This window comes from Coloeus monedula, assembly GCF_965178545.1.
Source record: "Coloeus monedula genome assembly, chromosome: 25".
NCBI classification, from domain to species: domain Eukaryota; kingdom Metazoa; phylum Chordata; class Aves; order Passeriformes; family Corvidae; genus Coloeus; species Coloeus monedula.
The window spans coordinates 713064-738656 of record NC_138805.1 but is presented as its reverse complement, the minus strand read 5'-3'; the positions used below and the strand labels follow the sequence as shown (position 1 = coordinate 738656).

Genomic DNA, 25593 nt, shown 5'->3' with positions numbered 1-25593 from the left:
CCAGCAGCCAGCAAAGCAGAGCACAGCAAGCCCTGGTTTGCATAGGGGTTCCTGGACCCCAGGGGCTCTGGTTCCCCTGGCAGGTGGCAGTGGCAGCCAGCACGGGGCAGCTGCGGGGCCCTGCAGGTGCTCCCCGGCTCGGAGGGAGGAGCAGAGGGCAGTTCCTGCTTTAGCCACGGCTCTGAGCGCTGGTTCTGTCTCTCCCCAGGAGGCTCTGTCGGTGGTGAGCGACGACCAGTCCCTGTTTGACCCCACGTACGGCGCGGCCGCGCAGCTCCCCAAGGACATGACGGCCTCCGGCAGCCCCGACTTCGGGCAGCCCCACAAGATCAACCCCCTGCCCCCCCAGCAGGAGTGGATCAACCAGCCCGTGAGGGTCAGCGTCAAACGGGAGTATGACCACATGAACGGATCCAGGTAAGGAAGGAGCCTTGCCACACTTGCAGGGTCTTAATCACGGAATATCCAGGTTGGAAAGGACCCACAGGGAGCATCAAACCCAACTCCTGAATCCAAACCCTGCGTCCAAACAGAGGCAAAGCACACACTGTCCGTTCATGCTCTTATCCTGCACACCAACAAACCTCTCTGTGTCCCACCGAGCCCCAGTCTCCCGTAATTCCTTCTTCAGTGGCTCGTTTTGAACAGCCTGAGCACCCTGCTCTGCAGGGTGTGTCCCTCCCAGTTTCCATGAACACTCCACAGACTGGGCACGAGGCTGCCAGGGCAGAGCTCACGCTGCAAACACTGCTGTAAATCCCATATTTCACCCCTTAGTTCAGCACCCCATGGATGTGCCGTGGTTGCAGGGGCTCACAGAGGGGCTCACACAGCAATAATTGGAGTTTCAGCCAGGGAAGCACTGAAAACTGCACTGCTGGGCTGCCAGGGCTCCACTAGAGGACACTTTTTATTTGTACCAGGGCATAAGCAAACCCCTGGAACTGGAGAGGTTTTTGATGGAGAAGGAGGAGACTGAGGTGCTTTATGGGACCAAAGGCCTGTGCCCACCCCTCTGTGTGGGTAGAGGTGACACTGGTGACAAAGGGAATTCAGGAGCAGTTGGAGAAGGGGTGTGAACCCCCACACGGTGAGTGGGGCTGGTGTAACCTGCCCAGCTCCCAGCCATAGGACAGCTCAGGCCCTGTGATTTGTACCTAGAGGTGAATCATTTCCCTGTTCAATGGGAAATTGAATGGCTTGAAAACGTTTTTTCATCCCAGCACAGCTTGTCCCTTTTCAAAACATTACTGCAAGTCCAAAGCCTGGAAACAAATTTCACCTTCTTGAACATAATCTTTAGGTGTAAAAATGTCTCTTTTTTTTCAATTTTGAATATATATTTATAATATAGATACACTTCTGGTTTTTAACAAAAGCTTTTAGAGCTCACATTAATTTTAAATGTGATTTGAATTTCAAAGTCACAAACCCCTCCAGCATTTGTAGTGTTTAAACAGTGAAACCCTCAAGGGTTTTTCTGCTTTAGGGCGAGTTTAGCAGCACATTTTCCTGGTTTCTGAGAACACAGCAGAGCACAGAGCTGGAAAGAGAAAGCAGCCTTGTGCTTTCAGCCCTCTGCAGAGGGATGATGGTGTTAAAGACATCAAACAGCAGCGTGTTGTTTTTATCTTGTGAGTGTACAGTGGATGCTGATTCTACCCTCAGATAAAGGTCTTTGTGGCAGTTGCTCTCTTGTGGGGATCATTTGCAGGCTGAACTCGATCTCACCCTGATTGTACCTCAGGAGCACTTCTCGACTTCATGAAAGCCATGAGGGTGTTTGCACTGTGTTCCCAATCCCAGAACTGGGGCTGAAACATGGGAAAATGAGTTATTTCCTGAAAAAACATGACACAGATAAAAGGATGGATCTTGGAAGTACCAGAGGCTTTGATAGTCATGGGGGCTACCTTTGGCTACCAAGGTTTTCTAAGGAAAAGGAGGGAGGAACCTTTGCAGCATTGCCAGGCTGCCCAAATCAAGGATGGGGCTTGGAGCAACCTGGGAGAGTGGAAGGTGGGATGGGATGGGATGGGATGGGATGGGATGGGATGGGATGGGATGGGATGAGCTTTAAGGTCTCTCCCAACCCAAACCATCCTGGGCTTCTGTGGCTGCTGCGGCTGCTCGCACCCACAGTGCCAGACCCACACACACAGAGGGGTTCCTCCCTTCACCCTCCTGTGTCCCAGGGAAATCTGGCAGGGAAAGGAGCCCTCCACACCCTCTGGGCTGCCATAAGCCACACATCTCTCTGTGCTGCAGGTCCTGTGAGCACAGGCTCTGTGTCACTCGCAGTGTGTCTGTGCTTGTACACCCAAACTGTCCGGGTGTTCCGTGTGCTCTGGAATGAAACGTCCTGGGCTGTCCTTCCCTGGTGATCCCTGCGTGCCCATTTCCTCCTCTGCTCAGAAAAAAGGGAAATAGCTCTGCCTGGACAAACTGATTCACAAACAGCTGTAGGAGCCCAGGAGCCATGGGAAGGGCCCTTAGGAGTGAGTTGGTTCTGGGCGAACAGGAAATGCTTCTTTGCAGACTTGCTCAAGACTCCGAGGTTCTTGGACACAAAATGCGTGATCAGTGCCCCTAGAGAGAGGTAACCCCTGTCAGGAGAGAGGAGAAGGCTGCTGTGAATGTCAGGACCACGGCCTGCCAGAGCTCCCACCCTGCCTCTGGAGAAGTCCTTAGCACAGGAGCTGCAGAGCATCCGGGACAGGAGGTTCCCCTGACTCCTCCATCCCCTCCTGCTTTCCCTGCATGTTCATCCCAGTCCATGGGGATGGACTGGGCCACTCCAACCACTCATTCCCCAGCCCATCAGCTGCCTGGCCAATCCCAGTCCTAATCCCAATGCCAGTCCCAGTCCCAGTCCCAGTCCCAGTCCCAGTCCCAGTCCCACTTAACTCCCGCTGCAGGCTGAACACCCCCCAATGCCCCCCTGCTTCTGTCCCTGCCTCTCTCCTGTCCCTCAAGCACCCTCTCCCCATGTTCCAGCTGCCCCTTCAGCAGGACCAGCCTTTGTTGTGCTGTCACCGGGGGGTGTCACTGCTGGGGGGTTTGTGTGCTCTGGCAGGGACACAGCTCAGGGACCTGGGCACAGCAGGGACAGTGCCCGGCTTTTCCCCTTTCTCTCAGAGAGCAGGAGCAGGGCTGAGGGTGCGATGAGCTGGTTTGGTCCTCAGCAGAGTGGGAGAAGGGTCTTTGAAGGACCACTAAACAACATGGAAAGCCCGCCCAGCTTCCTACCCCATGTCAGGATTCCCTGGTTTACCCTCAAACTGGACAGAATTTCCCAGATAAGTGCACCCTAAGTGTGCATAGGGGATGTTCAGGCAGGGGTCACTGTTTTAGGGGAGAAGATGGGAATTCTGCATTATTGCAAGATCCAGATGTAGAAAGTTCATTAATTTCCACTGTTATCAAACCTTGAGGAAGGTTTTGGCCTCAAAATCTGCCCTTGCCCTCACAGACAGCACCTTGCTCAGAGCAAAACTCATTTAAAATTGTATTTGAAAACCAAACCAAAGTAAACAAAAAAATCTTTCACATTTGAAATCCCACTGAATAAAGGAGGAGCATTATTTAGAGGAGAGCTGGGTAAAGTTTAACCCAATTTACAGCCAATGTTAATAATAGAGCTTTCCTTGTAGTTTACGTAAATTCCAGATGAACCAAGCAACAGAAATCCCAAATCCTGGCTGTATATGTTGAGCTCCCCCAGATCTGCATTTGCAGCTAAACTGAGTGAGCGACTTTTCAAAAACTGTTACAAAATATGTCTGATCTTCAAATGTGAAAGAACGTTCTCCTGATGTGGGCAAACATCCCTGGGCAATCCCAGCTGTGGCACGGATTTTGTCCAGCTGAAACAGTGAGGTCAGTGCTTTGGAAATGCTTTGGAGCCATTCTGCAGAGACATCCCAGAGCAGCTGGGGCTGCCCCTGGATCCCTGGCAGTGCCCAAGGCCAGGCTGGACATTGGGGCTTGGAGCAGCCTGGGACAGTGGGAGGTGTCCCTGCCATGGCAGGAGTGGCACTGGATGGGCTTTAAGGGCTCTTCCAGTCCAAACCACTCCAGGATTCTGGGATTTGATGTTTCTCTTGCATCAGAACATGAAAGTGAGGCCAAGGTTTGGGGATTCCCAAAGGTGTTTGTGCCCCAGGGACTGTGTCAGACCAAGCCAAAGAACTTTGTTTGGTGCCTGCAGGGACGAACTCCCCCTGGAGCACCGTGTGAGCCCTCTAGTGGGATTTGCCGGGTCCTTCTGCCCGAGCATCTCCCTCCTGCTGGCCTTTACCTGTCCGGGATGAACAACCTGAACTTTTCCATCCTTCTGGCAGTTCTGCAGCCTCTTTCAGCGGGAGTTTCCCTCCTCCCGAGGCCTTCCTGAGAGCAGGGCTGAAGCGCAGGCAGATCCAGGTTTGGAGGAGCTGACTCTGTTCCCTCTTGCTTCTTCCCACAAGCAGAATCCCAGTGTCTGTCTTTCCTTCCTTCACCCAGAAACAACAAATTAAAATGGGGCTTTACACCAAAAAGTGGCAAATTTATAAAGAAAGGAGGGGTGGAAGAAAGGAGGAATGAAAGGATAGGAAAAGGGGGATAGAAAGGAGAAAATATCCCCCTGAGCCAGGTTCAGAAATTCCTGAAGTCCCTTATTTTGCTCTTTCACACAGAAGCCAAAGGTGATTCCTAGACAGAGCCCTGGGACAGGGATTGTTTTATTCCCACACCTCTGGAGCCCAGGCTGGAGCTGTACCGGATTTACTGGTCAGTGCCAGGCCAGCTGCTTGTCCATTTTGGCCAGTCTAGGAAAAACATTCCCAAACACCAAACTCTTGGCATCCTCAGAGAAAGCTGCTGGAGCGAGGAGCCTCTGGACAGTGGGAATGAGTTCTGCTTCGTGTTCCTTGGGCTCTGCCACGGCCACACGGGCTGTGCTCCAGGGAGTTTGTGAAATCAGCCTGGATCCATTTACCTGCGTGCATCCTGCCAGAGCCTGGCAAACCCAGCGTGGAGAGCCACCGGAATGCCAGGGGTCTCTGGGAAAAGCCAGGGATCGATCTGGGATCTGAAACCCCCTTGCACAAGCCTCTCAATGAGGGAGTATTTCTATAAATCCCAGCCTGCCTGTGGCTGAGGCACGAGCCGAGGAAGGAGCGATATTCCATGAACACACCATCCATGGCTCACAGCTCCCTGCTCCCTCTGACACAGCAGCTGTTCCCCAGGCTGAGTCCTTCCTTGTGTGGGCACAGCTACACCCCCCTCCTGCTGGGATAAATCCCTCACCTGGAGCTGGGGCAGGGCAGGGCTGACTCAGACTGGCAGAACTGCCTCCATTCCCAGTAAAAGGCTGGGTTTGGTAGGAAATGCTGGGTTCCAGAAGACACAGAGTCAAGGATCTTTTCGCTCTTCTGCTGCCACTGAAGATTCTGTGGTGTTTTCTCAGGCACAGCTCAGTCTCTGCCCAGTTAAGTCTGGGTGACGCTATTCCCAGTTATGTGTGTCCAGCAGGGTCAGCTCTGGATGCAGCCATCCTGAAAACTTCCCCAGAGGGAAGGGAGGCAGCTCTGCAGCCACATGGACACAACCCTGCCGGGTACCTGGAGCACATTCTGTGTCCGGCAGGATTAATGGGATGGCTCCTCTGCCCACAGTGCCTGGCAGGGGCACCTCAGCCTCTCAAAGTTCTCTTCAGCCCTTTCTGCCAGATGTTTCTGGTACTTGGCTGTCCGGGTTTGGCTGCTGAGGCACAGAGCAAGGGATGGGCTGGGTCTGAACTGCCAGAGCAGAGGCCGTGATGTGAAAAATCATCACAGAAACACTGAGGGGACCTCACAGCCCCGGGGTTATTGTGGTTACTTCACCTTGAGGGTCATGTGGGTGTGTGCAATGTGAGCAGGGAGCACAGCCAGCCAAGGGCTCTGCTCTGTCCATGTTCTCCTTCCATGCCAGCAGAAGGCAGGGAGAGGCTCTTTAGAAAGTGTTGTCATCCAAGAGTCTGGAGATCACAGAATCCCTGAGAGGTTCGGGCTGAAAGGAACCTTAGAGGTCATCCAAATCCAATTCCCTGCCATGGGCAGGAACACCTTCCCCTATCCCAGGCTGCTCCAAGCCCCAGTGTCCAACCAGACCTTGGGCACTGCCAGGGATCCAGGAGCAGCCACAGCTGCTCTGGGCACCCTGTGCCAGGGCCTGCCCACCCTCACAGGGAACAATTCCTGCCCAATCTCCCATCCAGCCCTGCCCTCTGGCACTGGGAAGCCATTCCCTGGGTCCTGTCCCTCCATGCCTTGTCCCCAGTCCCTCTCCAGCTCTCCTGGAGCCCCTTTAGGCCCTGGAAGGAGCTCTGAGCTCTCCCTGGAGCCTTCTCCTCTCCAGGTGAGCACCCCCAGCTCTCCCAGCCTGGCTCCAGAGCAGAGGGGCTCCAGCCCTGGGAGCATCTCCATGGTCTCCTCTGGACTTGCTCCAGCAGCTCCACATCCTTCCTGTGCTGGGGGCCCCAGAGCTGGACCAAGCCTGCAGGTGGGGTCTGTGCTGGAACAGTTCCCCACAGAGCTGTATGAGTGGAATATATGGAACGATTGGATCAGAAGTAGCGCCTGTCCCATCTGCAGGGGGTGTTTTCCAGGGAAATTTAACTCCAGAGCAGTGGGGGGGAGAGAGGACCTCGGTCCCCAGGCAGGGCAGGAGAGGAGGTCGGTCACTCGCCAGGGTCAGTGAGCACTGAGCACTGAGCAGAGCAGCCTGAGCCCCTGGAGCACGGTGTCACACCCTGGAGCACAATGTGACACCCTGGAGCACAGAGACACACCCCTGAGCACGGTGTCACAGCTGGATCACGGTGTCACACCCAGAGCAGTGTCATACACTGATCACAGTGTCACACTCCGATCATGGTGTCACACCTGGATCACAATGTCACATGGATCACGGTGTCACACCCTGATCATGGTGTCACAGCTGGATCACGGTGTCACACCTGGAGCGGTGTCACACCTGGATCACGGTGTCACACCTGGATCACGGTGTCACACCCGGATCACGGTGTCATACCCAGAGCAGTGTCATACACTGATCACAGTGTCACACCCAGATCACAGTGTCACACACCAATCACAGTGTCACACCTGGATCACAATGTCACACCCCAATCACAGTGTCACACCTGGATCACAGTGTCACACCTGGATCACGGTGTCACACCCAGATCACAGTGTCACACCCCAATCACAGTGTCACACATGGATCACAGTGTCACACCTGGATCACGGTGTCACACCTGGATCACAGTGTCACACCCAGATCACAGTGTCACACACCAATCACAGTGTCACACCTGGATCACAGTGTCACACCCCAATCACAGTGTCACACCTGGATCACGGTGTCACACCCAGATCACAGTGTCACACACCAATCACAGTGTCACACCCAGATCACAGTGTCACACCCGGATCACAGTGTCACACCTGGATCACAGTGTCACACCCCAATCACAGTGTCACACCTGGATCACGGTGTCACACCCAGATCACAGTGTCACACACCAATCACAGTGTCACACCCAGATCACAGTGTCACACCCGGATCACAGTGTCACACCTGGATCACAGTGTCACACCTGGATCACGGTGTCACACCCCAATCACAGTGTCACACCCGGATCACAGTGTCACACCCCAATCACAGTGTCACACCTGGATCACAGTGTCACACCCGGATCACAGTGTCACACCCCAATCACGGTGTCACACCCGGATCTCCGATGCCCCGCTGGCCCTCCCCATCCAGGCTGTGCCCCAGCAGGGCTCAGCTCCTCGGTGCTGCCCCGGGGCCGTTTCCCTGCCAGCACAGGCACCTTTCACACCTGACAGGAGCATTCCCACTGGGAATAAGCTCCATTCCCTGTGAAATCCCCACGTCCCTGCAGCTCCTCAGCCTCTCCCCGGCTGCCTCAGGACATGAAACCTTCAGCAGTTGCCTCTCTGAGGGCGGATTTTGGTTCCCTGCCTGGAAAAACAGTAGGCGAAATAGTAAACCCTTAAATTCGAACATGTGTAAGTTCTACATCTTATTTCCATTTTCCAGCAACATTCCCTTCGTCAGACATGAGGAAAAAATTACCGTCTGCCTCAGAATATCTCAGTGGAGCATTTATCTCCCAGCCATGATAACTGAATTTCAGGCACTTCTCGCTCCCTCCCCCCCAGTTCAGGTTAAGAGACAAATTTGTTTGGTGTCCAGCTTGGAATTCCGGCCAGCTGAGCTCGGAGGGTGGGATTTGTGCAGTGTCACCGTTCTCACCCTGCAGGGAACGGTTCCCTCCCAAAGCTCTTGGCTTCTGGCAGAGGAGGAGGATGGCTCTGGGATTAAAGCCTGGCCTAAACTGCCCTGGAAATGGCTCTGGGATTGAAGCCTGGCCTTGCTCTGTGCAGAGGCTGTGCACTAATTCCCCCCTGGAAAGGCGAGGGCAATGATGTGCCCTTCCCTGCAAGTCCCTCAAGCTGGGATGTGCTGTGTGTGCCTGGCAGGCTCGGGGCTGGGGTTGGAAGGGGCTAAAGGCAGGAGCTGCTCCTGCAGCTGGAGAAAAGCACAATCCCTGCTCCCTCTCTGGGCTTTGCGCTCACAAAGTCTCCCAGAGCCTTCCCCAGGGTTTGCACTAGGCCAGGCCTTAGCACGGTGCCACCTGAGCTGCTGGATGTCCCCTCTTCATCACTCCAGCACCTCAGGAGTTAAACCGGGGCCAGAGCCTTTTGCACACCCGGGTGCTGGGGTCTGAAGCTCCTGACTCCTGCCTGGGGCACGCAAGATTCCCAGATTTCCTCACCAGGTAGTGAACTGTGACACTGTTAACCAGAGAATAATGGAATAACAGAATAACAGAATAATTGAATAGTCAAATAATTGAACAATAGAATAAAGGAACAGGCTGTGCTGGAAGGGACCCACAAGGATCACAGAGTCCAACTCCTGTCCCTGCACAGGACAGCCCAGCAATGCCACCTGAGCGTTATCCAAGTGCTCCTGGAGCTCTGGCAGGCTCCAAGAACAGACAAGCTCTGTTCCATTCCGACTCCGTGCTGACACTGGGTGTTCTCAGGGACAGCCCTGTCACTCTGGGGGGGTATTTTGGGTTCTTTGTCAATACCACGAAAGGGCTGTTCCTGTGTCCCTGTGAGCTCTGCAGAAACGCCTCAGGGCAGGTGAGCAGAGCACCTGTGTGTCACTGCCAGGCTCCACTGCAACACCAGGGGTGTTCTAGTGCCACAAAGGGTGGAAGAGCCCCACAGGAGCTCCCAGGAGCACCCAGCCATGCCTGCAGGATTGCTGGAATGCACGGAGCAACCAGGGATGGGGGAGTCGGGTATAACCCACAGGCTGGTGTGACAGGCACTGCTTTGGGAATGTTGCTATCCCAGAGCCACTGCACACATTGCCGTGTCTGGAAGTCATTTCCCTGGAGACTCCACCTGGTTGCATTATCGGCGATCCCCTGTGTGACCTGTGCCCCACAGACCCCCTTATGACACCCAGTGACAGGTCAGGAACGGCCTCTCCCACCCAAAGGAACTCCCCTGACTGTCCCACCCTGGGACCGTGCCCATGTCCGTGAGCCCAACCCCTCCGGTGCTGCAGGGATGGAAGGGGCAGGGATGGTGACCCAGCTTTTCCCTTGGCCTTCCAGGGAGTCCCCCGTGGACTGCAGCGTGAACAAGTGTGGGAAGCTGGTGGGAGCAGGCACCGAGTCCAACCCCATGAGCTACAGCACCTACATGGACGAGAAGAACGGGCCTCCCCCCAACATGACCACCAACGAGAGGAGAGTCATCGTCCCCGCAGGTACCACCCCGCCCTGGGGCAGCTTTCCTTGCTCTGCCTGGAAGAGTTCTTTGTTTAGTTTGATTACCCACCCCCAGAGGAATTTTCTCCCTTACAAAGCACGGGGAAAACTAAGGAAAATATCAGAGTTTCTGGCTAGTGGGAATTCCCATGCCCCAGTGCATTATCTGAATCAGGATAGGCAGCAGAGAATTGGTGCTTTTCCTTTTTTTTTTCCTTTTTTTTTCTTTTTAAATTTTTTTCCTGGAATGGATTGTTGTTTTGGTATGCTGAACCAAATCCATCTCCTGTCATGTGTTGAGGAGAATCTGCTTCCTGGGACACGCAGGGGCTGATCAAAGAGGAATGCAGCGGGCCCAAGTTATAACTCCCCTGGTGCTCTCAGTGATCCAGCTGCACTTTCAAGTCACACTGATTGAATCAAAATGAGCTATTTTGTTTCCTTTTTTTTTGTTAGAAGTAGAAACCCAGAAGAAATTCTATTTCGCAGGAACTGTGTTATCCTTCCAAAAATTGTCACACAGAAACATTCCTGTCCAGCTCTGTTTGTGTTTGGTATCCACATCTGCTGCCTGGAGCTGGCAGGATGCTCTGGATGCATTTGGACACTCAGGGGTGAGAGCTGCTGTGGAGGGAACGGGTGAAGCCTGAACCGGGAACGAGGAGCTGCTTCCCTGTGAAGTTTATAAACAACATCCACATAAACACTCAGGGCCAGGAACTTTCCAGCAAAGGAGCCAAGTGCTGGCCCAGTGCACGTCCCAGAACTCGCCCTGGCTCCCAGGACTGCACCAGGGCAGACACAGCGCTGGCAGAAGGAAATGCACTCGTGGAATTCAGCTCCTTTCTCTGAGCGTGGCTCGACCACGAGCAGATGACAATTCCCAAGCATTTGTTTGCCACTTAGGATGAAAAGGAAAAGCCTGAACTGAATGCAGCGAGGAGAAGCCAATAAAAGATTGATGGCAAATCTCAAAGTCCCATCTGAGCTGAGGTTTGAGAGGCTGGCTGAGCTGCCTGGGGATGGCAGCACAATCGTGGCCAGTGTCACCCTGCCTGGAAAGGTGGAGCTGCCACCAACCAGCCCCTGGATCATTAAAGATGTTCCAGGGGGGACATTTATCCTGCTCCTCACCAGGCTGCTGACACAGGTTTAAAAAGACCAAGGGTGAGCTAAAGTTTAGCATTGTTGAAATAGGGGAAATTACTTTCAGTGCCCCCAGTGGAAGAGAAGGTTTGGAATCTCCTCTCTGAAGGAAAGTGAAGAAAAGGACTTTCCCCCCCTTATGACCATCCACAAATGAAACCCTTGAGATACTTGTGAAAGAGCAGAGATTTAAGAGCAGACTTTGGAAGACAATAATGAACATCATCCCGGATCTCTGGCTGCAGGAGACGAGGCCCAAGTCATCCAAGAAAGGCATTTGGATATTTTAATTTAATCCAGAATGGAGATTTATAGCGCATTAGGGCGAAGATAAGCAAGAATAATGTCACATTAGGCTTACAATAGTAGCAATAACGAGCTCTAAGCCATGTTTTGAGGAGGCAGATCTTCAGACACCATTCAATGTCATTTACAGTGTTTAAAGAGAGGCCACGAATTCACTCTGCCCTCTAGATGTTGGGTTGTTTTCAAAACTCAAGACAAATAAGTCTTTCAATTAAAAAAAAAAAAAAAAAAGAATTCTCCCTTGAATAGCTGCATTGTAAAATTTGCAGCCTTTTGCCAGTGCTTAGAAAGCAGAATTTCAATTAACTATTGCCAAAACCTGAAGGAAATCCATCTGCTGTTCCCAGAGCAGACTTGCAAAGGTGTGGGGTTGTAAATTCCATGTTCTGAATTCAGCTTTCAGCAGCCCAGGTTTTCTGGAGATTTAGTGGGGAAAGGTCCCAGTTATAATTTCATCCCCCTTGGTCTCAGTTCCCTGTTTGGTGCCGGAATTCCGGAGCTCAGGTGCCCAGGGATGCCAGGTGTGGGCACTTCCCGACCTTTGGTGCCCAGGGATGCCCTCAGCCTGGGCACACAATGGACAGCCCTGGGTGAGGCATTGTTCTCTACCCCCTAAAATCCAGGCAGAGGCATTTCTTGTCCTGCCCAGAGCACCCCACAGCCCTGTGCATGTTCCTGATCCATGAGCTCAGCTTCCCGGGATCTGAGGTGTCTGAGGTTTGTCTCGGAGCTGGACCAGCTGTTAATGACACATCAGACATCTCCAAAGTTTGAACTTCTCTGCAATCCTCTGCAGCTGCAGCAGAACACGAATGTGCAGCTCCAGTTTGGCAACGGGATACGTGGGGAGAAGCAGCACAGGAAACATCTGAAAATGCAGATATGCTCTGAAAATGACTCTGGCGAGTGCTATCGTGGCACCAGCTCTTGCTGGGCTCTCTGATCTAATGCCCTTTTCAGAATTCAAAGCCTTTCTTAACCACTGATGCAGCCGCTCATCTCCACGGGGCCTGAGCTCCAGCCGGGCTCAGAGTGTCTCTTACGTCAGCACCAGCAATAAAGATCCCACAGCTGGAGCTCTGCTGACAGCCAGTGATGCCCAGACAGCCCAAAATCCACCCTGCCCTCGCAGAGCTGGGTGGGGTTACAGGGAGAGTGGAGGTAGAATTGTGTTCCTGCGCCGGGGTGAATGACTCACACCCAGGGCAAGCTGCTCTGTTTTAGCAACACCACTTTATTATATTTTATTTTATTTTATTTTACTTTACTTTATTTTATTTTATTTTATTTTATTTTACTTTATTTTATTTTATTTTATTTTATTTTATTTTAATTTATTTTATGTCCCTTTGCTGACCATAAACACCTCCACGCCCAGGGTTTCACGTGCCAGCTGTGGGGCTCCCTAAGGCCCATGGTGGGACTCACCCAGCCCTGCTGCCACTGGGCAGCCTTGCAGAGCCACAGCTGGGGCAGGAACACCCTCTCCAAGGGATCAGCTTCCTTTGGGAAACTTCTTTCCAGACAGAATAGAGTCAAATGTTCCCAGCAAGCAGAGCAGTGATGTTTGGGCAGGTGGGGGACAGCCAGGACAACTGACCAGGCCAGGTGATCCCCCTTGAGCCCTGCTCCAGCACGATGCTTGTTCATCCTGCCAAAGTGGGATCACTTCAATATTCAATATATTATTGAATTTCCAATATATTATTGAATTTCCAATATATTATTGAATTTCCAATATATTGTTGAATTTCCAATACATTATTGAATTTCCAATATATTGTTGACCAGCCATCCTGGCTTCTCGCTGGGCCCATCCTTGGGATGGTGGATCTGTGGAGCAGGGGTTATGCCTCACACCTCCCACATGCAGCTGCAATATTTCAGTGATGATCATTTAATAACGATCATCAAAATATCCTGTAAATTCAACAATGTATTGAAAATTCAGTGTATCTGCTTGTGGAAGCAATGGATAATGCTCTGGCAGGGCTGCAGGGAGCTGGAGGTCAGCGTGTGCCCATCCTCTGCTCTCCCTGCCAGATCCCACCCTCTGGACCCAGGAACACGTGCGCCAGTGGCTGGAGTGGGCTATCAAGGAGTACGGCCTGATGGAGATCGACACCACCATCTTCCAGAACATGGATGGCAAAGAGCTCTGCAAGATGAACAAGGACGACTTCCTGCGCACCACCTCCCTCTACAACACAGAAGTTCTGCTCTCTCACCTCAGTTACCTCAGGGAAAGTGAGTATTGCCCTGGCTCATCCCATCCCATCCCATCCCATCCCATCCCACCCCATCCCATCCCGACAGGCTGCTGAGATAAACTGCCCTGGGTATGGAACTCCCAGGCTCCTCCTGCAGCAGGGGGGAGGGAAAACGGACAGAGAAAGGCAAACAGGGAAATGGGGAATGAAATTGGGCTGGAAAGTTCAGATGAACGCAGATGGAGCTACTGGTGCTATCAGGGAGGTGAAGAACTGAGCAGGGCTATGGAGGAGATTAGATAAGTCCAACAGATAACAGCAGCATCTGTGGGTATGTGATAAAAATACACATATCTGCCATGGAGATTAAAGCTGACGTTAACTGCTGTGGCACAGGCAAAGGATTCCATAGCTTTGCAGTTAGAGGGCTGTGTCCTTCCACGAACAGGAGCCACAGCTGGCCAGGGCTGGAGAATCCCTGTGTTCCTGCAGGCCCAGGTTTGTTGGAGAGAGTTAAAAACCCAAGAGTGATTCCCCATGTGTAAATGTGCTGGAGCAGACGCTGTGCAAATGACCCAGGACTGCGAGCAAAAGGCTGGGGAAGCTCCTCATTGCTCCTTTCTGCCCCACACTTGAGTATGGGATGGATCCAGTTCCGTTTTTTGCTAGATTAAGCCCCAAACCCAGGAGCTGTGAGCAGTGTGGAAAAGCATTTTGCCAGCACCCACACAGGAATGATCACCTTAGGGATGGCACATGCACCTGACACTGGGGGTCTTAGATTCCAATTGCCCAAGACTTCTGTGCAATCATGATCAAATCCACAGTTTCCAAATGTCTCCTCTTCACCTATAAACAGAGCTAAAAGCATTTCCTTGCCCCACGAAGGTGTGCTAAGGGTAATGGTGCTGTGATGAGCCAGAGAACTTGAGCTGGGCCCCACATGCTCCGCTGTTTTTCCAAGTGGAACAGCTTTTTTTGGAGTTATCATTATTTAAGCACTCAAAAATCAGGAGAAGGTGCCATAAATCAAGGTGGGAGTGCAGGGAGAGAAAGGAAATAGTGTACTTTCTCCACTAGAAAATCCTATTGTGCTGCAAAGGCAGATGAAGATGTCTCCTCTGGCCAGTGAAGCAGAGATACGGAATTTATTTAGGGTGTTCCTTCAAAGTTGATCTCTCTGTGCCTAAAATCAGAGGGAGTTTCACAGATTCCAGTGGCACAGGAGTTAGATCACAGATGGGTGCCTCTGGAAGCCCCACCTTTATTTTTCTTGAGAAGTCGAGCCAAGGAAATGATTCACAAAAAAAATCCAAATTGTTGGATTTGAGCAGTTTCTGTCCCTCATGACTGGACAATAAAATAATTTCCCATCCAAAATCGTTGGCGAATTTCATCCTGTGTCATCAGCAAAGAGCTGCTGCCCCGCAGGAAGCTTTCGGAGGTTTGCCTGTGGAATCGCACACTTTCCTGGGAAGAGGGAAGGCAGCTCAGTGCAGCCAGCAGTGCCTTGGCCAAAGCTGTTGACTGGGGCTGGGGAAATCAGGCTTTGTGACCAGAAACGCTCCTCAATTCCCACAAGATAAACACGCAAGTGAGACACTTGAATCGTCTTATTGATAAGGCCTGAGAACTGAGAGAGAGATGGAGCTGTGTGGGTTCAGAGCACAGGACCAGGCTGAATTTGGAAAGCTTGGCAGAGGGGTGGAATTCTCTGTTGTTTTAGCTCTGGGTGGCATCTCCAGGACCATCCCCAGGGTTTGTGTCCTGTTACCTGGGCTGTTCAAAGCCAGTGTCAGGGGAACTGCGCTGCTGATCTCATGGCATCAGCCTGAAAACCTGGGTTCAGTGGCCACCTTCACCACCTGCTGCTGCCCATTTGCTCAGGAGCAAATCCCTGCTTGATCTCATCTACCCTTAGACACTGAATTGTGGTCACACTGCCAGCAAGGAAGCACCAGGGCATGCTGACACTCAGGACAGCAGTCCCTGGGTCACACCTTGCCTTTAAATACCTGAAATTAGGAGGAATAAACCTCTTCCTCGGTTTTGCTCTCTGTAAGGCGGGCCCAGCCATCCTGGCTTCTCGCTGGGCCCATCCTTGGGGTGGTGGATCTGTGGAGTGGGGATTGTGCCTCACACCTCCCACGTGCAGCTGCAATATTTCAGTGATGCTCATTTAATAATGATCATCAGAATATCCTGTCCTGCCAGGGCAGTGCCTGCAGTGATTTCTGTGCTTTTAAGCCAGTGCAAAACCCGAGGAGCTTTGCTGGATTCAGGCAGATTACTCACTCCTTTTTCAGCCCATGCCCAGCCTTAGGATGATGAATCTGTGTGTGCTCAGCCCCAGACGTGCTGCGAGTGCCGTGCTCGTCAGAGCAGCTCCTGTCTGCTGGAGCTGGGCAGGGCATTCCTCCCGCCCTGCAGCTGTTCCCAGCCCCAGGACAGGCTGCTCTGGGGAGTGCTGGGTGTCTCCCTCACGGAGGAACGCCTTCCAGAGGAGCTGATGGCTTTTCCAGACCGGCTTCCAGCGGATGTTCAGTGCTGAGCCCTGAGCTCAGTGCCATGGGGACATGGGCTTTTATTTCCACAAGCTGCACTTTTTGGAAGGGTGTTTGTCCCACAGACATTCACCTCTGCTCCTGCTTAGTGGAGGGAATAGGTGATGGCCACCAGCACAGGAGGATTTGGGGAAATTGCAGCCCTCCCAGCTGGATGGCCTCTGCCCGGGCTCTCTCTCTAAAGGTGCTTGTGCTCGCGGGGTGTTAAGCTGGATATCTGATGATTCATGAATCCTCAGCTTTGGGGTTTGTTTTCCAAGAAGCAAAGCTGATCTGAACTTTCTGATCCTGTTTGCTCACCAGACAAGGAGACCCCCTGAAAATGAGCTTTCCCAGAAGGTTTTCAGCATTTTACACTCCTGATCAGGGTGAAAACTTCCTCAAAGCTGCCTATGAAATACATTATTTTGGCACATCTGTGTCCAGACAGAAAAAATAAACCAGCAACATCTGCATGACCTCAACAATAGCTCAGTCTCAGTTTTAGCAATGGAAGGTTCAGGTGAGCTGTGTAATACAGTCGAGAGTAACCCAAACTCATCCCACAGCACCTTTAGTCTTCAGGCAAGGCTTAGGCCTGGATCAGAATGGTGCAGTTGTTTCCTGTTTCCACAAGCCATGGAAGCAGGCAGGAATTCCAGCGTCTCTGATCCTCAGGAGGTTTCAGAGTGCGGAGCCCAGTCCTGCGGCACTCCCTATCCTTTGGAGCCTCCCAAAACAGCCCAGTAGCTTTTTCAGGGAACCCCCTCAAACAACCATCCTTCTTCACATGTTTCATTTAGTTCACTCTCCAAAACTGTCAATCCGTGCCCTGATTCTCCTTCTTTATGTCCATCCCCACACATCTCGGGGCTCCAGACTGATCTTTCTCAAGCACACTCTGCCTGGTGAATCCTCTCCAGGGAAGGGAAGGGAGTTTGGGATGTATCCATGCTGTGTTTGGGATGAAGATCAAAAGAAGCTGAGCTGCCACCTCCATCCCTTCCCTCCCTAGTGGGGGTCAGGGTGTGGGGTGTGCACAAATGAGAGGAGCCCAAAGGGGAAAGAATGAGGCTGTGGTGAGAAGCAGAAAACTGCTCAGGGGTTTTTACCATGCCTTAATGCCAAACAAAACCATCCTGCCAAGTGCAGCAGGACCTGGATTCCATCAGGAGCTGTGCAGGGAAGGCCACAGGGCCTGGGGAAGGTGAAGGTAAAAAAGGCTTTCAAATTAAATAGACCCCGAGACTGTGGAACCAAGATGTTCCTGCACCTCTGAAGGATGAGAGGGAAGGGTTTATGGGGAAATAACTCTCCCGGTTTTCAGTCCTTCTCCATCTTTTTGCAATGAATGCGAGGGAAATAAAAGGAAGGGAAGGGTGGGGGTGCCATAAGACAACGCGTTTGAACATTAATTATGGGAGAGCAGCCCTGCATTACCCCTACAGAGAGAGCTGATCCATCCACGGTGTCGCTGACCCGGGTGGGGGAACAGGAACAAAAATGAAAATTCATCACAGCCAAAGCTCTGCCCCCGAAGGAGAGAGGCAGGAGCAGCCTGGCCTGTGTCTGTCTGTCTGTCCGTCTGTCTGCTCCCCTCTGTCCTGATCTGGGTCTCTGCCTTTCTCCCTTTCCCTCCTCCATTGAAACCTTAATAGGAAACACATTTCCCTCTCTGTGGTGTTCCCACCAGAAACCTCAGACTGCCGGGCAAAGGTGACAACTCTGAGCAATTAAACCTGGGGAGGCGCCGGCCCTTTCCAGAGGCTTGGGCTGCATTTTTTCGCCTAAAGTAGCTATAGGTTGATCCTGCTCGTTCAGTGCTATTCATCACCCCACCCCCACCGCCCCAGCCACTCATTTGCAGCCCCTTTAGTCATAGAAAACCACGTTTCTGAATTCCCCAGCACTTCCCTGTCTGGCAGGGGGAAGCTAGGCTGGGCGTTGCACTCAGGATTGCTTTAAATAACCTGAAAAGGAGAGAGTGCTGCACAGGAGTTTCCCCACAGATATTCAAGAAAGAAATGCCAAAGCCAGAAACCATCTGATGAAAACATGAGTTACGTGGACAGAGTTGTTTCAATTCCTCCAGCAGCCAATCTCTCTAAATATTTCAGCCAACCCCTTTGGCTATTGGCAGCTTCCAGAGCCAGGGTGCCCTTGGGATCCCTCTGAACTCTTTACCTCCTCGTTCACCATCCATCCTGGTCTTTGGAAACATCCCCTGACTTGCAGCATCTGGTACCATCCATCCTCCCCTCCCTGGGAGCAGCTTTGTTTCCCAACACCTCCAGCCTCCGTGTCCTTGCTGCCTTGTGCAGCCTCTGCCTTTGTTTGCATTTGGGAAGGAAAGAAATCCGCTGGAGCAGGGGGCAGAGGGCCAGCAGGATCCACCTGCAATGGCTCTCAGTTCTGGCAGGGAACTGCCCAAACCTCAGCTCCCTCAGGAAAGAGAGACACTCTGTGAGTACTGAGGGGCAGCTGAGGTCATTTGGGATCATGTGGAGCAGAGGAACGTGGGACTGCAGGGCTCAGCCGCAAGAGCCTGCTCAGCTGGTGCTGTAGTGCCTGCAAAGAGGCCTTCCTGCCCTGCTGAGGGGTCTGAGGATGCTCAGGGGCAGGATCCCACTGAACTGAGGGGATCTGGAGAGCAGGAAGGGTCTGTGGGCAGGACTGGTGCTGCTCCAGCCACACCACAGGACCCTCTGCCTTGTCAGGGGTGTCTCTGACACAGCACAAGCTTCTCCAAGGAGCTGCAGGGAAGGTGAGCCCAGGAGACTCTGTGAGCACTCACAACCAGACAGCCAGGAAATGTGCATTTCGTGCTGGCTTCCCTCAGCTCCCAGGGTCTCCCCCTCCATTTCCAGGAGAGTTTGCAAGAGAAGCAGAGGGAAATGCTTAGAAAGGAACATTTCCATCACAGACTGCACAGGACAGACGCTTCCAATGGGTTCTTTTTGAGCTGCTCCTGTGTGCACGTGGGGCTGGATGGAAAGGCCTCTCTGATCCAAGAGAGCTGCTCCCAAATCCCCCAGAGCACGAGAGATGCTGGAATCCCAGTGAGATCTGTGCAGCTGCTGGCCCCAAACCAAGCATGTGACACTCTAAAAATGTCCAGGTCCTGACAGTGCAATTCATGTGTTTTCTCCTGCCTGTTCCTCAAACAGGAAATTTCTCTATCACAGCCAGAGAGAGAATCTTCTTCCTTATCCTGGCACACAGTCTGTGCCTCAGGCATTTCTGGGATAGATTCTGTACCTGGATAAATGCACTGAACGACCTCACCATTTTAGATCAGTTGTCAGTGGGGGACATCAAGGCACTCAGTGAAGGAGACAAATATCTTTATTTTTTGCAAGTGCACAAACAGCAGCACGTGTGACCCGCAGCTACCAAGCTTTTAGGTGAATTTCACAGAAAATGGGTGCCTAATTAGCAGCAAAATTAGGTTTTTTTCATGCCATTAACAGCATTTCCTACCTGCCCTCATGGTTCCCTGTGGCAGAGCGTGCCCAGACTGTACTAACTCCTTTTCTTTGCCCTGCAGGTAGCTCACTGCTGGTCTACAACACTCCATCCCACACAGACTCCTCACGTCTTGCCACCAAAGAAGGTCAGTGTTTTGCATGTAAATGTCCTGGGTTTGATTGGGTTAAAACTGGACCTTTTTAATAATATCCTTGGCATGAAAATGTTCTGCTCCACTCTGCCTTCACAGCACGGTTAAAGAGGAATAATTCCCACTGTGCAGCCCCATCCAGGCTGCAAATGCCATCTCTGCTTGTCCCGACAGTGCCGTGGCACAAACTGTGTCACTGGCACACTGGTGTTTTGCTGAGCTGGTGGCACATTTTCTGTTCCTGATGTGACCAGTTTGGAATCTCACACAGGCAGGCCTCAGACACTGTTTCTCTCTGAGTTCACAGTTGAAAGGATAAAATCCTCTCACAATAAATTTCACTGCTGCAAAGGCCACTCAGGTATTCCAAACCCCTCCGTGGATCTGCAGCTCATTTCAGCCAGCAAGGGAGACCAAATGTATCTTTTTGACACCTTCATTATGGAACAGTTTGGTTTTCTTTTTTGTTTCAAATAACCCATTTTTTGTTTATGTGGTAGAAATTCTGACCACATGGCTATAGCTTAGGAACCTTGAAGTTTAAAAGTCAATAACCCTCTTGGGGCTCCTTCAGGCTTTGGAGCTGTTTGTGTGTCCTTCAGTCAGGTGCTCCTTGTTCTGATTTTTATTGACCAGCTGGACTCTCAGTCAGGATAAAGTTGTGAGCATTGGTGTGATGGGTGTGATCACAGAATCCCAGAATGGTTTGGGGTGGAAGGGACCTTAAGGATCCTCTTGTTCCAGCCCGTGGCCATGGGCAGGGACAGGATGAAGCACATCCCGTACCTACAACAGAGAAGAAGTTGAATTGATGAAGGCCAAATAGGGTGATAAAGAGCAAAAATCTGTTCCTGTGCTCTGTAACTCCTGTGTAGACTCTGTGACTCCGTATGTAGGGACAGGAGCCCTAAATGGGGTTTTCCTTGCCCTCTGTGCTACTGCAGGAACATTGGGTTTGTTCCCTGTGCTCTGTTCAGCTCCTCCCTTGAGAAGGTTCTGGGAAGGGGTGAAATCTCCTGCCTCCCCCAGCTGGACCCAGCCTGTCCCTGTGCCACTTCCCTCACTGTTACAAGAACTGTGAGGTGCAAACACCTCTCTGCTCCTCAGGAGAACGTGGCTGCATGTACGGGCCACAAGTTTGGATTAAAAAGAACAGTGGGGAAAGGCAGAAGGTCTTTTATTGACGCAGCTGGAGAGACAAAACCTCCTGTTCCACCGAGGGGCTGCAGCAAACAGACCCCACATGAAACAGCTCCTGCATGGAGGGTCTGGCTGCCTCCTGTCCTTGCTGCTTCTTTCTCCTTGCATTTCATCCCTTGGACCTGGACATGAGACCAGGGCTGCTCTTTCCAGCAGCTGCTTTTGTCCAGCATGTAAATGCCCACTTGAGCTCCCTGGCACGCTGTTCTCTCCTGAGGCAGCACCAGCTGATAAAACAGGGACATTACAGGGACAAAACAGGGACGTTACAGGGGCAGAGCCACTCAGGCTTCGCTGTGACTGATGCTTTGACATTAACAATCATCTAAAGTTCATCCGAGCTGGGCTTGCTCCTATGTGAATAAGGCAGGGCACGTGCTCCTCCACAATTTCCCCTCACATCCAAACCTCAGCTCATTCTGTCTCAGGCCAAGAAGTTGCCAAAAATAAACCCAAGAAAAGTGTGATTTTTTTTTTTTTTAATTTTTTTTTTTTTAATTAAGGAGAAAATCTCTGCGTAGAACTGCACTCCTCTGAATTTTTAAACACTTTCTGTCTCAGGCCTGGAGTCACTCAGGCTGAAAGAAATTTGAGGGGAAAGTGTCCCTCCCCTGCATTTTTAGTGGCCTCGAGAGTGTCTCTGCAGTGCAGCTGACAGAGTTCTGGGTTCACTGCTGTCAGCGTGGAGCCCTCAGCTTCACATGGAACTTTCATCACGTGTCAATAAAGGACCAAGCACGCCCAGGGGGCAGGCAAATAAAAATTAAGAACTACGTAGAAATGTTGAAATCCCATCTATTCCTCCCCCATTTCTTCCTATAAGGCATAAATTCCGTCATTCCTTCCACACTGGCTATTGGTGTAGCACAAACTGCCGCACTCAGCTGATTGAGGTTATTGCTGAGATAAGATGGCAGGAGAGGAGACAGGAGAACGTGACAGGCTGGCAGATAAGGAGCTGGGGGAGCAGAATGAAGTGGCTCATCCAATAGCACAGCAGAAACGCGTGATGCTCATAAAACTGGACTTGGATTCCTCAGCCTGGTTTGCTGGGAAACAAGATTTGCCGTGTTTCCTTTTTAATGGGCTCACTTCAACATGATATTCTCGCTCCAAAAGATGATATTCTTTTGGAAAAGCAATTTCAGGTTAAAAATTATGATTTTTTACAGCTTTTTAACTTCTCAAAAGATTAAACATTTTTCTTCGAGTTAATGCATCTGGAATCTCCCAGTCCTATAAATGTTTCTCCTCTCTACGCCTGTGAATAAAAACAGACGACTTTTTCTAACCTCCTCCCCTTGAGGATTCAAAAGCAGGTGATGAAATAGTACCAAACATGCCAAAGATAGGAAAAAAATACCATTCTCTTCACTCCTCCTGTAATTTTTCTGCAAAACAAATGCAAATAACCTGGTTGTGCAGGTTCCAGGGAGAGACAGGAGCTCTTTGCGTACATTTACGCTGTGCTTTACTCAGCATGTTCCATCCACGGCTGCAAAAAAAGAACCTACCCGGCAAAAAAAAAAGTGCAGCTGCAGCACAGACAGCTGCAGATGTTCCAGATGCAGCACATGGCTCTGCTCCCTCCCCCAGGACGACGTCCCCAGGAGCACAGGGAGCCTGGCCCGTGTCCCACCGCCGTCCCAGGGCTGGGGTTGGTGCCCTGGCTGCAGCTGCAGACTTGACTCCCTTTTTCCCTTCTGTTTTCTGCCTTCTCCCTCCCTGCAGTGCCAGCTCTGCGAACACAAGGAGCTGCAGCTCTGCTTTAGGGGAGCCAAAGTGCAGATCTTTGCAGCAGAACTCTTGGGAATCCTTACAGCAGAGCCTGCAAGTCCCACAGCTGGGGCAGCTGAGTGCTGCTCTCACAGCAGACAGCGAGAACCCTGTCCTGTCCCTACCTGAGCTTCTCCCCTTCTCAGCTCACAAACACTTCAAGGGATGGGACTGAGCGTCACTGGGACAAATTGTCTTCGGCTGCCTCTGAGGAGTGAATTGCTCTAATGGAAATCACCAGTGGTTTTTGGCTGGGAGAGCAATTTTCTGGGAAATGAAAGGAGCCTGCTCTGATGGCTGAATGGAAAGAGCTGTGTCCCCCTCCCACTGCAGAGATGGTCTGGGTCATTTTCTGGGACTGTTTGGAGCAATGTGTGACCTGATGTAGGTTCTGGAGACAGGGACAGGAATCTGAGCCCACAGATCTGCCCCAATGCAGGGAGACCCCAGACTGCTCTCCTGCAGAATGCTGCCATTGAGCAGGTTTCCATGGGGAAATGGAGAGAATATTCACATCCAACAACATTGGGAGGCCAAAGGGCCACGTCCCCAAAGGGCTCTGAGCTCTCCAGCCTCACTCCAGCTCAGTTTTAAAGCTGAGCTCAGGTTTTAGTGGTTTGGGGTCTGTGTAAGTCGTGTGTTTAATACATGAGCAAAATGCTGTGCAGGAGCTGAACCCAGGGCAGAGCTGGGGGCAGATTCCTGGTTGATGTGGGAAGTTTTCCATGTCCATGTAAGCTGTGGGAATGCCTAGGGTGGGATGTGTGGTGCTTTCCAACATGTGCTGATGCCAGGGAAGGGTGTTTGTGCAGGGAGGTGGCAGACGGGGTGAAGGGAGGCTCAGCACCACGTGTGAGAATTCACCAGAGGTGTTCCTGGTGCTGTTTGCCTCCAGATCATTTAGGATCTTGATCCGAAACCTGCATTCAGCACAGGTCTGTCCTCTGCACACACCAGGCTCGGCCCAAGGCAACAGAGTCCCAGAATCCCAGGATCATGTAAATTGGAACAGCCCTCCCAGACCATCCCTGTGCCTGATGCCCACCTCGTCCCCAGCCCAGAGCACTGAGTGCCACGTCCAGGTGTTCCTTGGACACCTCCAGGGGTGGGGACTCCAAACCTCCCTGGGCAGCCCCTTCCAGTGTTTAGCAACCCCTTCCATGGAGAAATTCCAACCTGAGTCTCCCCTGGCACAGCTTGAGGGCATTTCCTCTTGTCCTGTAGCTGTTCCTGGGATAAATCCCAACCCCCACCTGGCTCCTGGCAGGGGGTTGCAGAGAGGGACAGGATCCTTCTTGAGCCTTCCAAATTTGGTTGAGAATAGTGACAAACCAGCCCAAAGTCTCAGAAATCCAACCTGAACTCAAGCAGAGCACAGGAAAAAGGGATATGGTACCTTTCACGGAGGGAAGAAATCTCTGTGTGAATGCATGAATAGGGATGGACGGGGGGAATTCTACGGGTTTAGTCTGTGGCTGTCCCATGTTTATGTTCACATGATGGAAGTGAACATCGGGGATGTTTGGGTACAAGGTGTGTGTTTGTGTGTTTGGTGGGGCTGTTGGCAAATTTAGGAAGATAAATCAGTGAACTCTGAAATCGAGCGTGTGTTCCCGGGGGTTTGTACCAATGTTCATTGTGAGGCCCTAAGAAAGAGTTTCCCGGTGTTGGAGCATCAATAAAATCTCTCTTACACCAACTCCCTGGTACCTCACAAAACCTGAGTCTGTGCAGCTGCTTTCCTCACCATCAGGGCTGCAACCTCTGTTCCCTTTAAACTGGTGGGAACTCCTCAAAACTCTTCTCTCCCACTTGTCAAACTGAGTGACGATTTGGGGTGACAGGTTCGAATATTGGGGGACTGGGGAGAGAGGAGCAGAGACTGCAGGGAATGCGTGAGCACAGTTCCCCCAGGAACACACTCTCAAAATCCTGCATAAAACCCTTCTCCTGAAAAGGCCATTTCTCAGATCTAAAAGGTTGTAGTGAAAAATATTGACCATGTTCAATAAACCCTCCTGTGAGTGTGTCAGTGCAGTCCCTTTTCACAGTGAGCGTTTTAAACTCTCCAGCTTCACTTGTGGCAGAGGAAAAGCAGCTGCAGCTTTGTGCCCTCCTAATTGTCTGTACTTGGTAAAACATTTCTCGATGATATTTGCGTGCCTGGTGATGAAATATCCCATTTTTAGCTCGGCAGCAGAAGAAGGGGAGGCTTTTTTAGGTCTCCTTTCATTTTGGCTGTGTGGCCAAGCAGGGATTTATGAGTTCAGGGGAGACAGTAGCCAGCACGCTCGGATTTTGCTTTTTATACTTTCTTTTTTTTTAATTGTTTTCCTTTGAAATTCCAGAGTTAGTGTTTTGTCTGCTTTCTCCCTGACCCTCTTCGGAGGCAGGCGTGTGTTTTTTCACCAGAAAAACTGGAAACAAAGAATCGTTGTCTTTAAGCTGTAGCAGGCAGGAAACCCAACTCACAAGGGATCACCCTGAGCCAGCGCTGTCCCAGAGTAGACTCCAGTTCTCTGAATTCAACCTGACAGCTTGTCTGGAGCACTTTCTAAGTAACCATTATCCTTCCTTTTCCCCCAGCAAAAGAGCCATTATTTTTCTGCCTGGGGTGCAGTGCAAGGAGTGTTATTGCACTGGGGGGGGGTCACAGGTTTGCTGGGGTGCCAGGCCCTCCCTCCCAGAGCCTTGGAAGTGCTTCGGCTGTTTCCTCAAACAAGAGTTAATTTGTTTCCTGATAATGGCTTGAAAGCTGTAAAACTGCCGCGCTGTGCGTGTGCGTCTTCCCTTTTCTCTCCTGTGTGTGTGGAGAGAAACCTCCATGGATGTGAGGTTTGGGGTGTTTTCACTTCTGCATTTGTGCATTTTCCAACAAGAGCAGCCTCCAAGCCCGCTGATGGTTTGGTTTTACACCCCGTGCTGGGGGTAACATCCACGCGGTGC

General features: G+C 51.6%; 1 protein-coding gene across 3 annotated transcripts in view; it reads left to right on the top strand.

Moving 5' to 3' along the window:
• The window catches only part of FLI1 (Fli-1 proto-oncogene, ETS transcription factor), an 84703-nt gene that overhangs the window by 45785 nt on the left and 13325 nt on the right, over positions 1-25593 (top strand). For all 3 annotated transcript variants that reach the window (XM_082296912.1, XM_082296914.1, XM_082296913.1), the window contains 4 exons: positions 209-417; positions 9692-9846; positions 13343-13546; positions 19600-19665. In XM_082296912.1, the coding sequence (XP_082153038.1) occupies positions 209-417; positions 9692-9846; positions 13343-13546; positions 19600-19665 (634 nt within the window). The remainder of the gene's footprint in view (positions 1-208; positions 418-9691; positions 9847-13342; positions 13547-19599; positions 19666-25593) is intronic.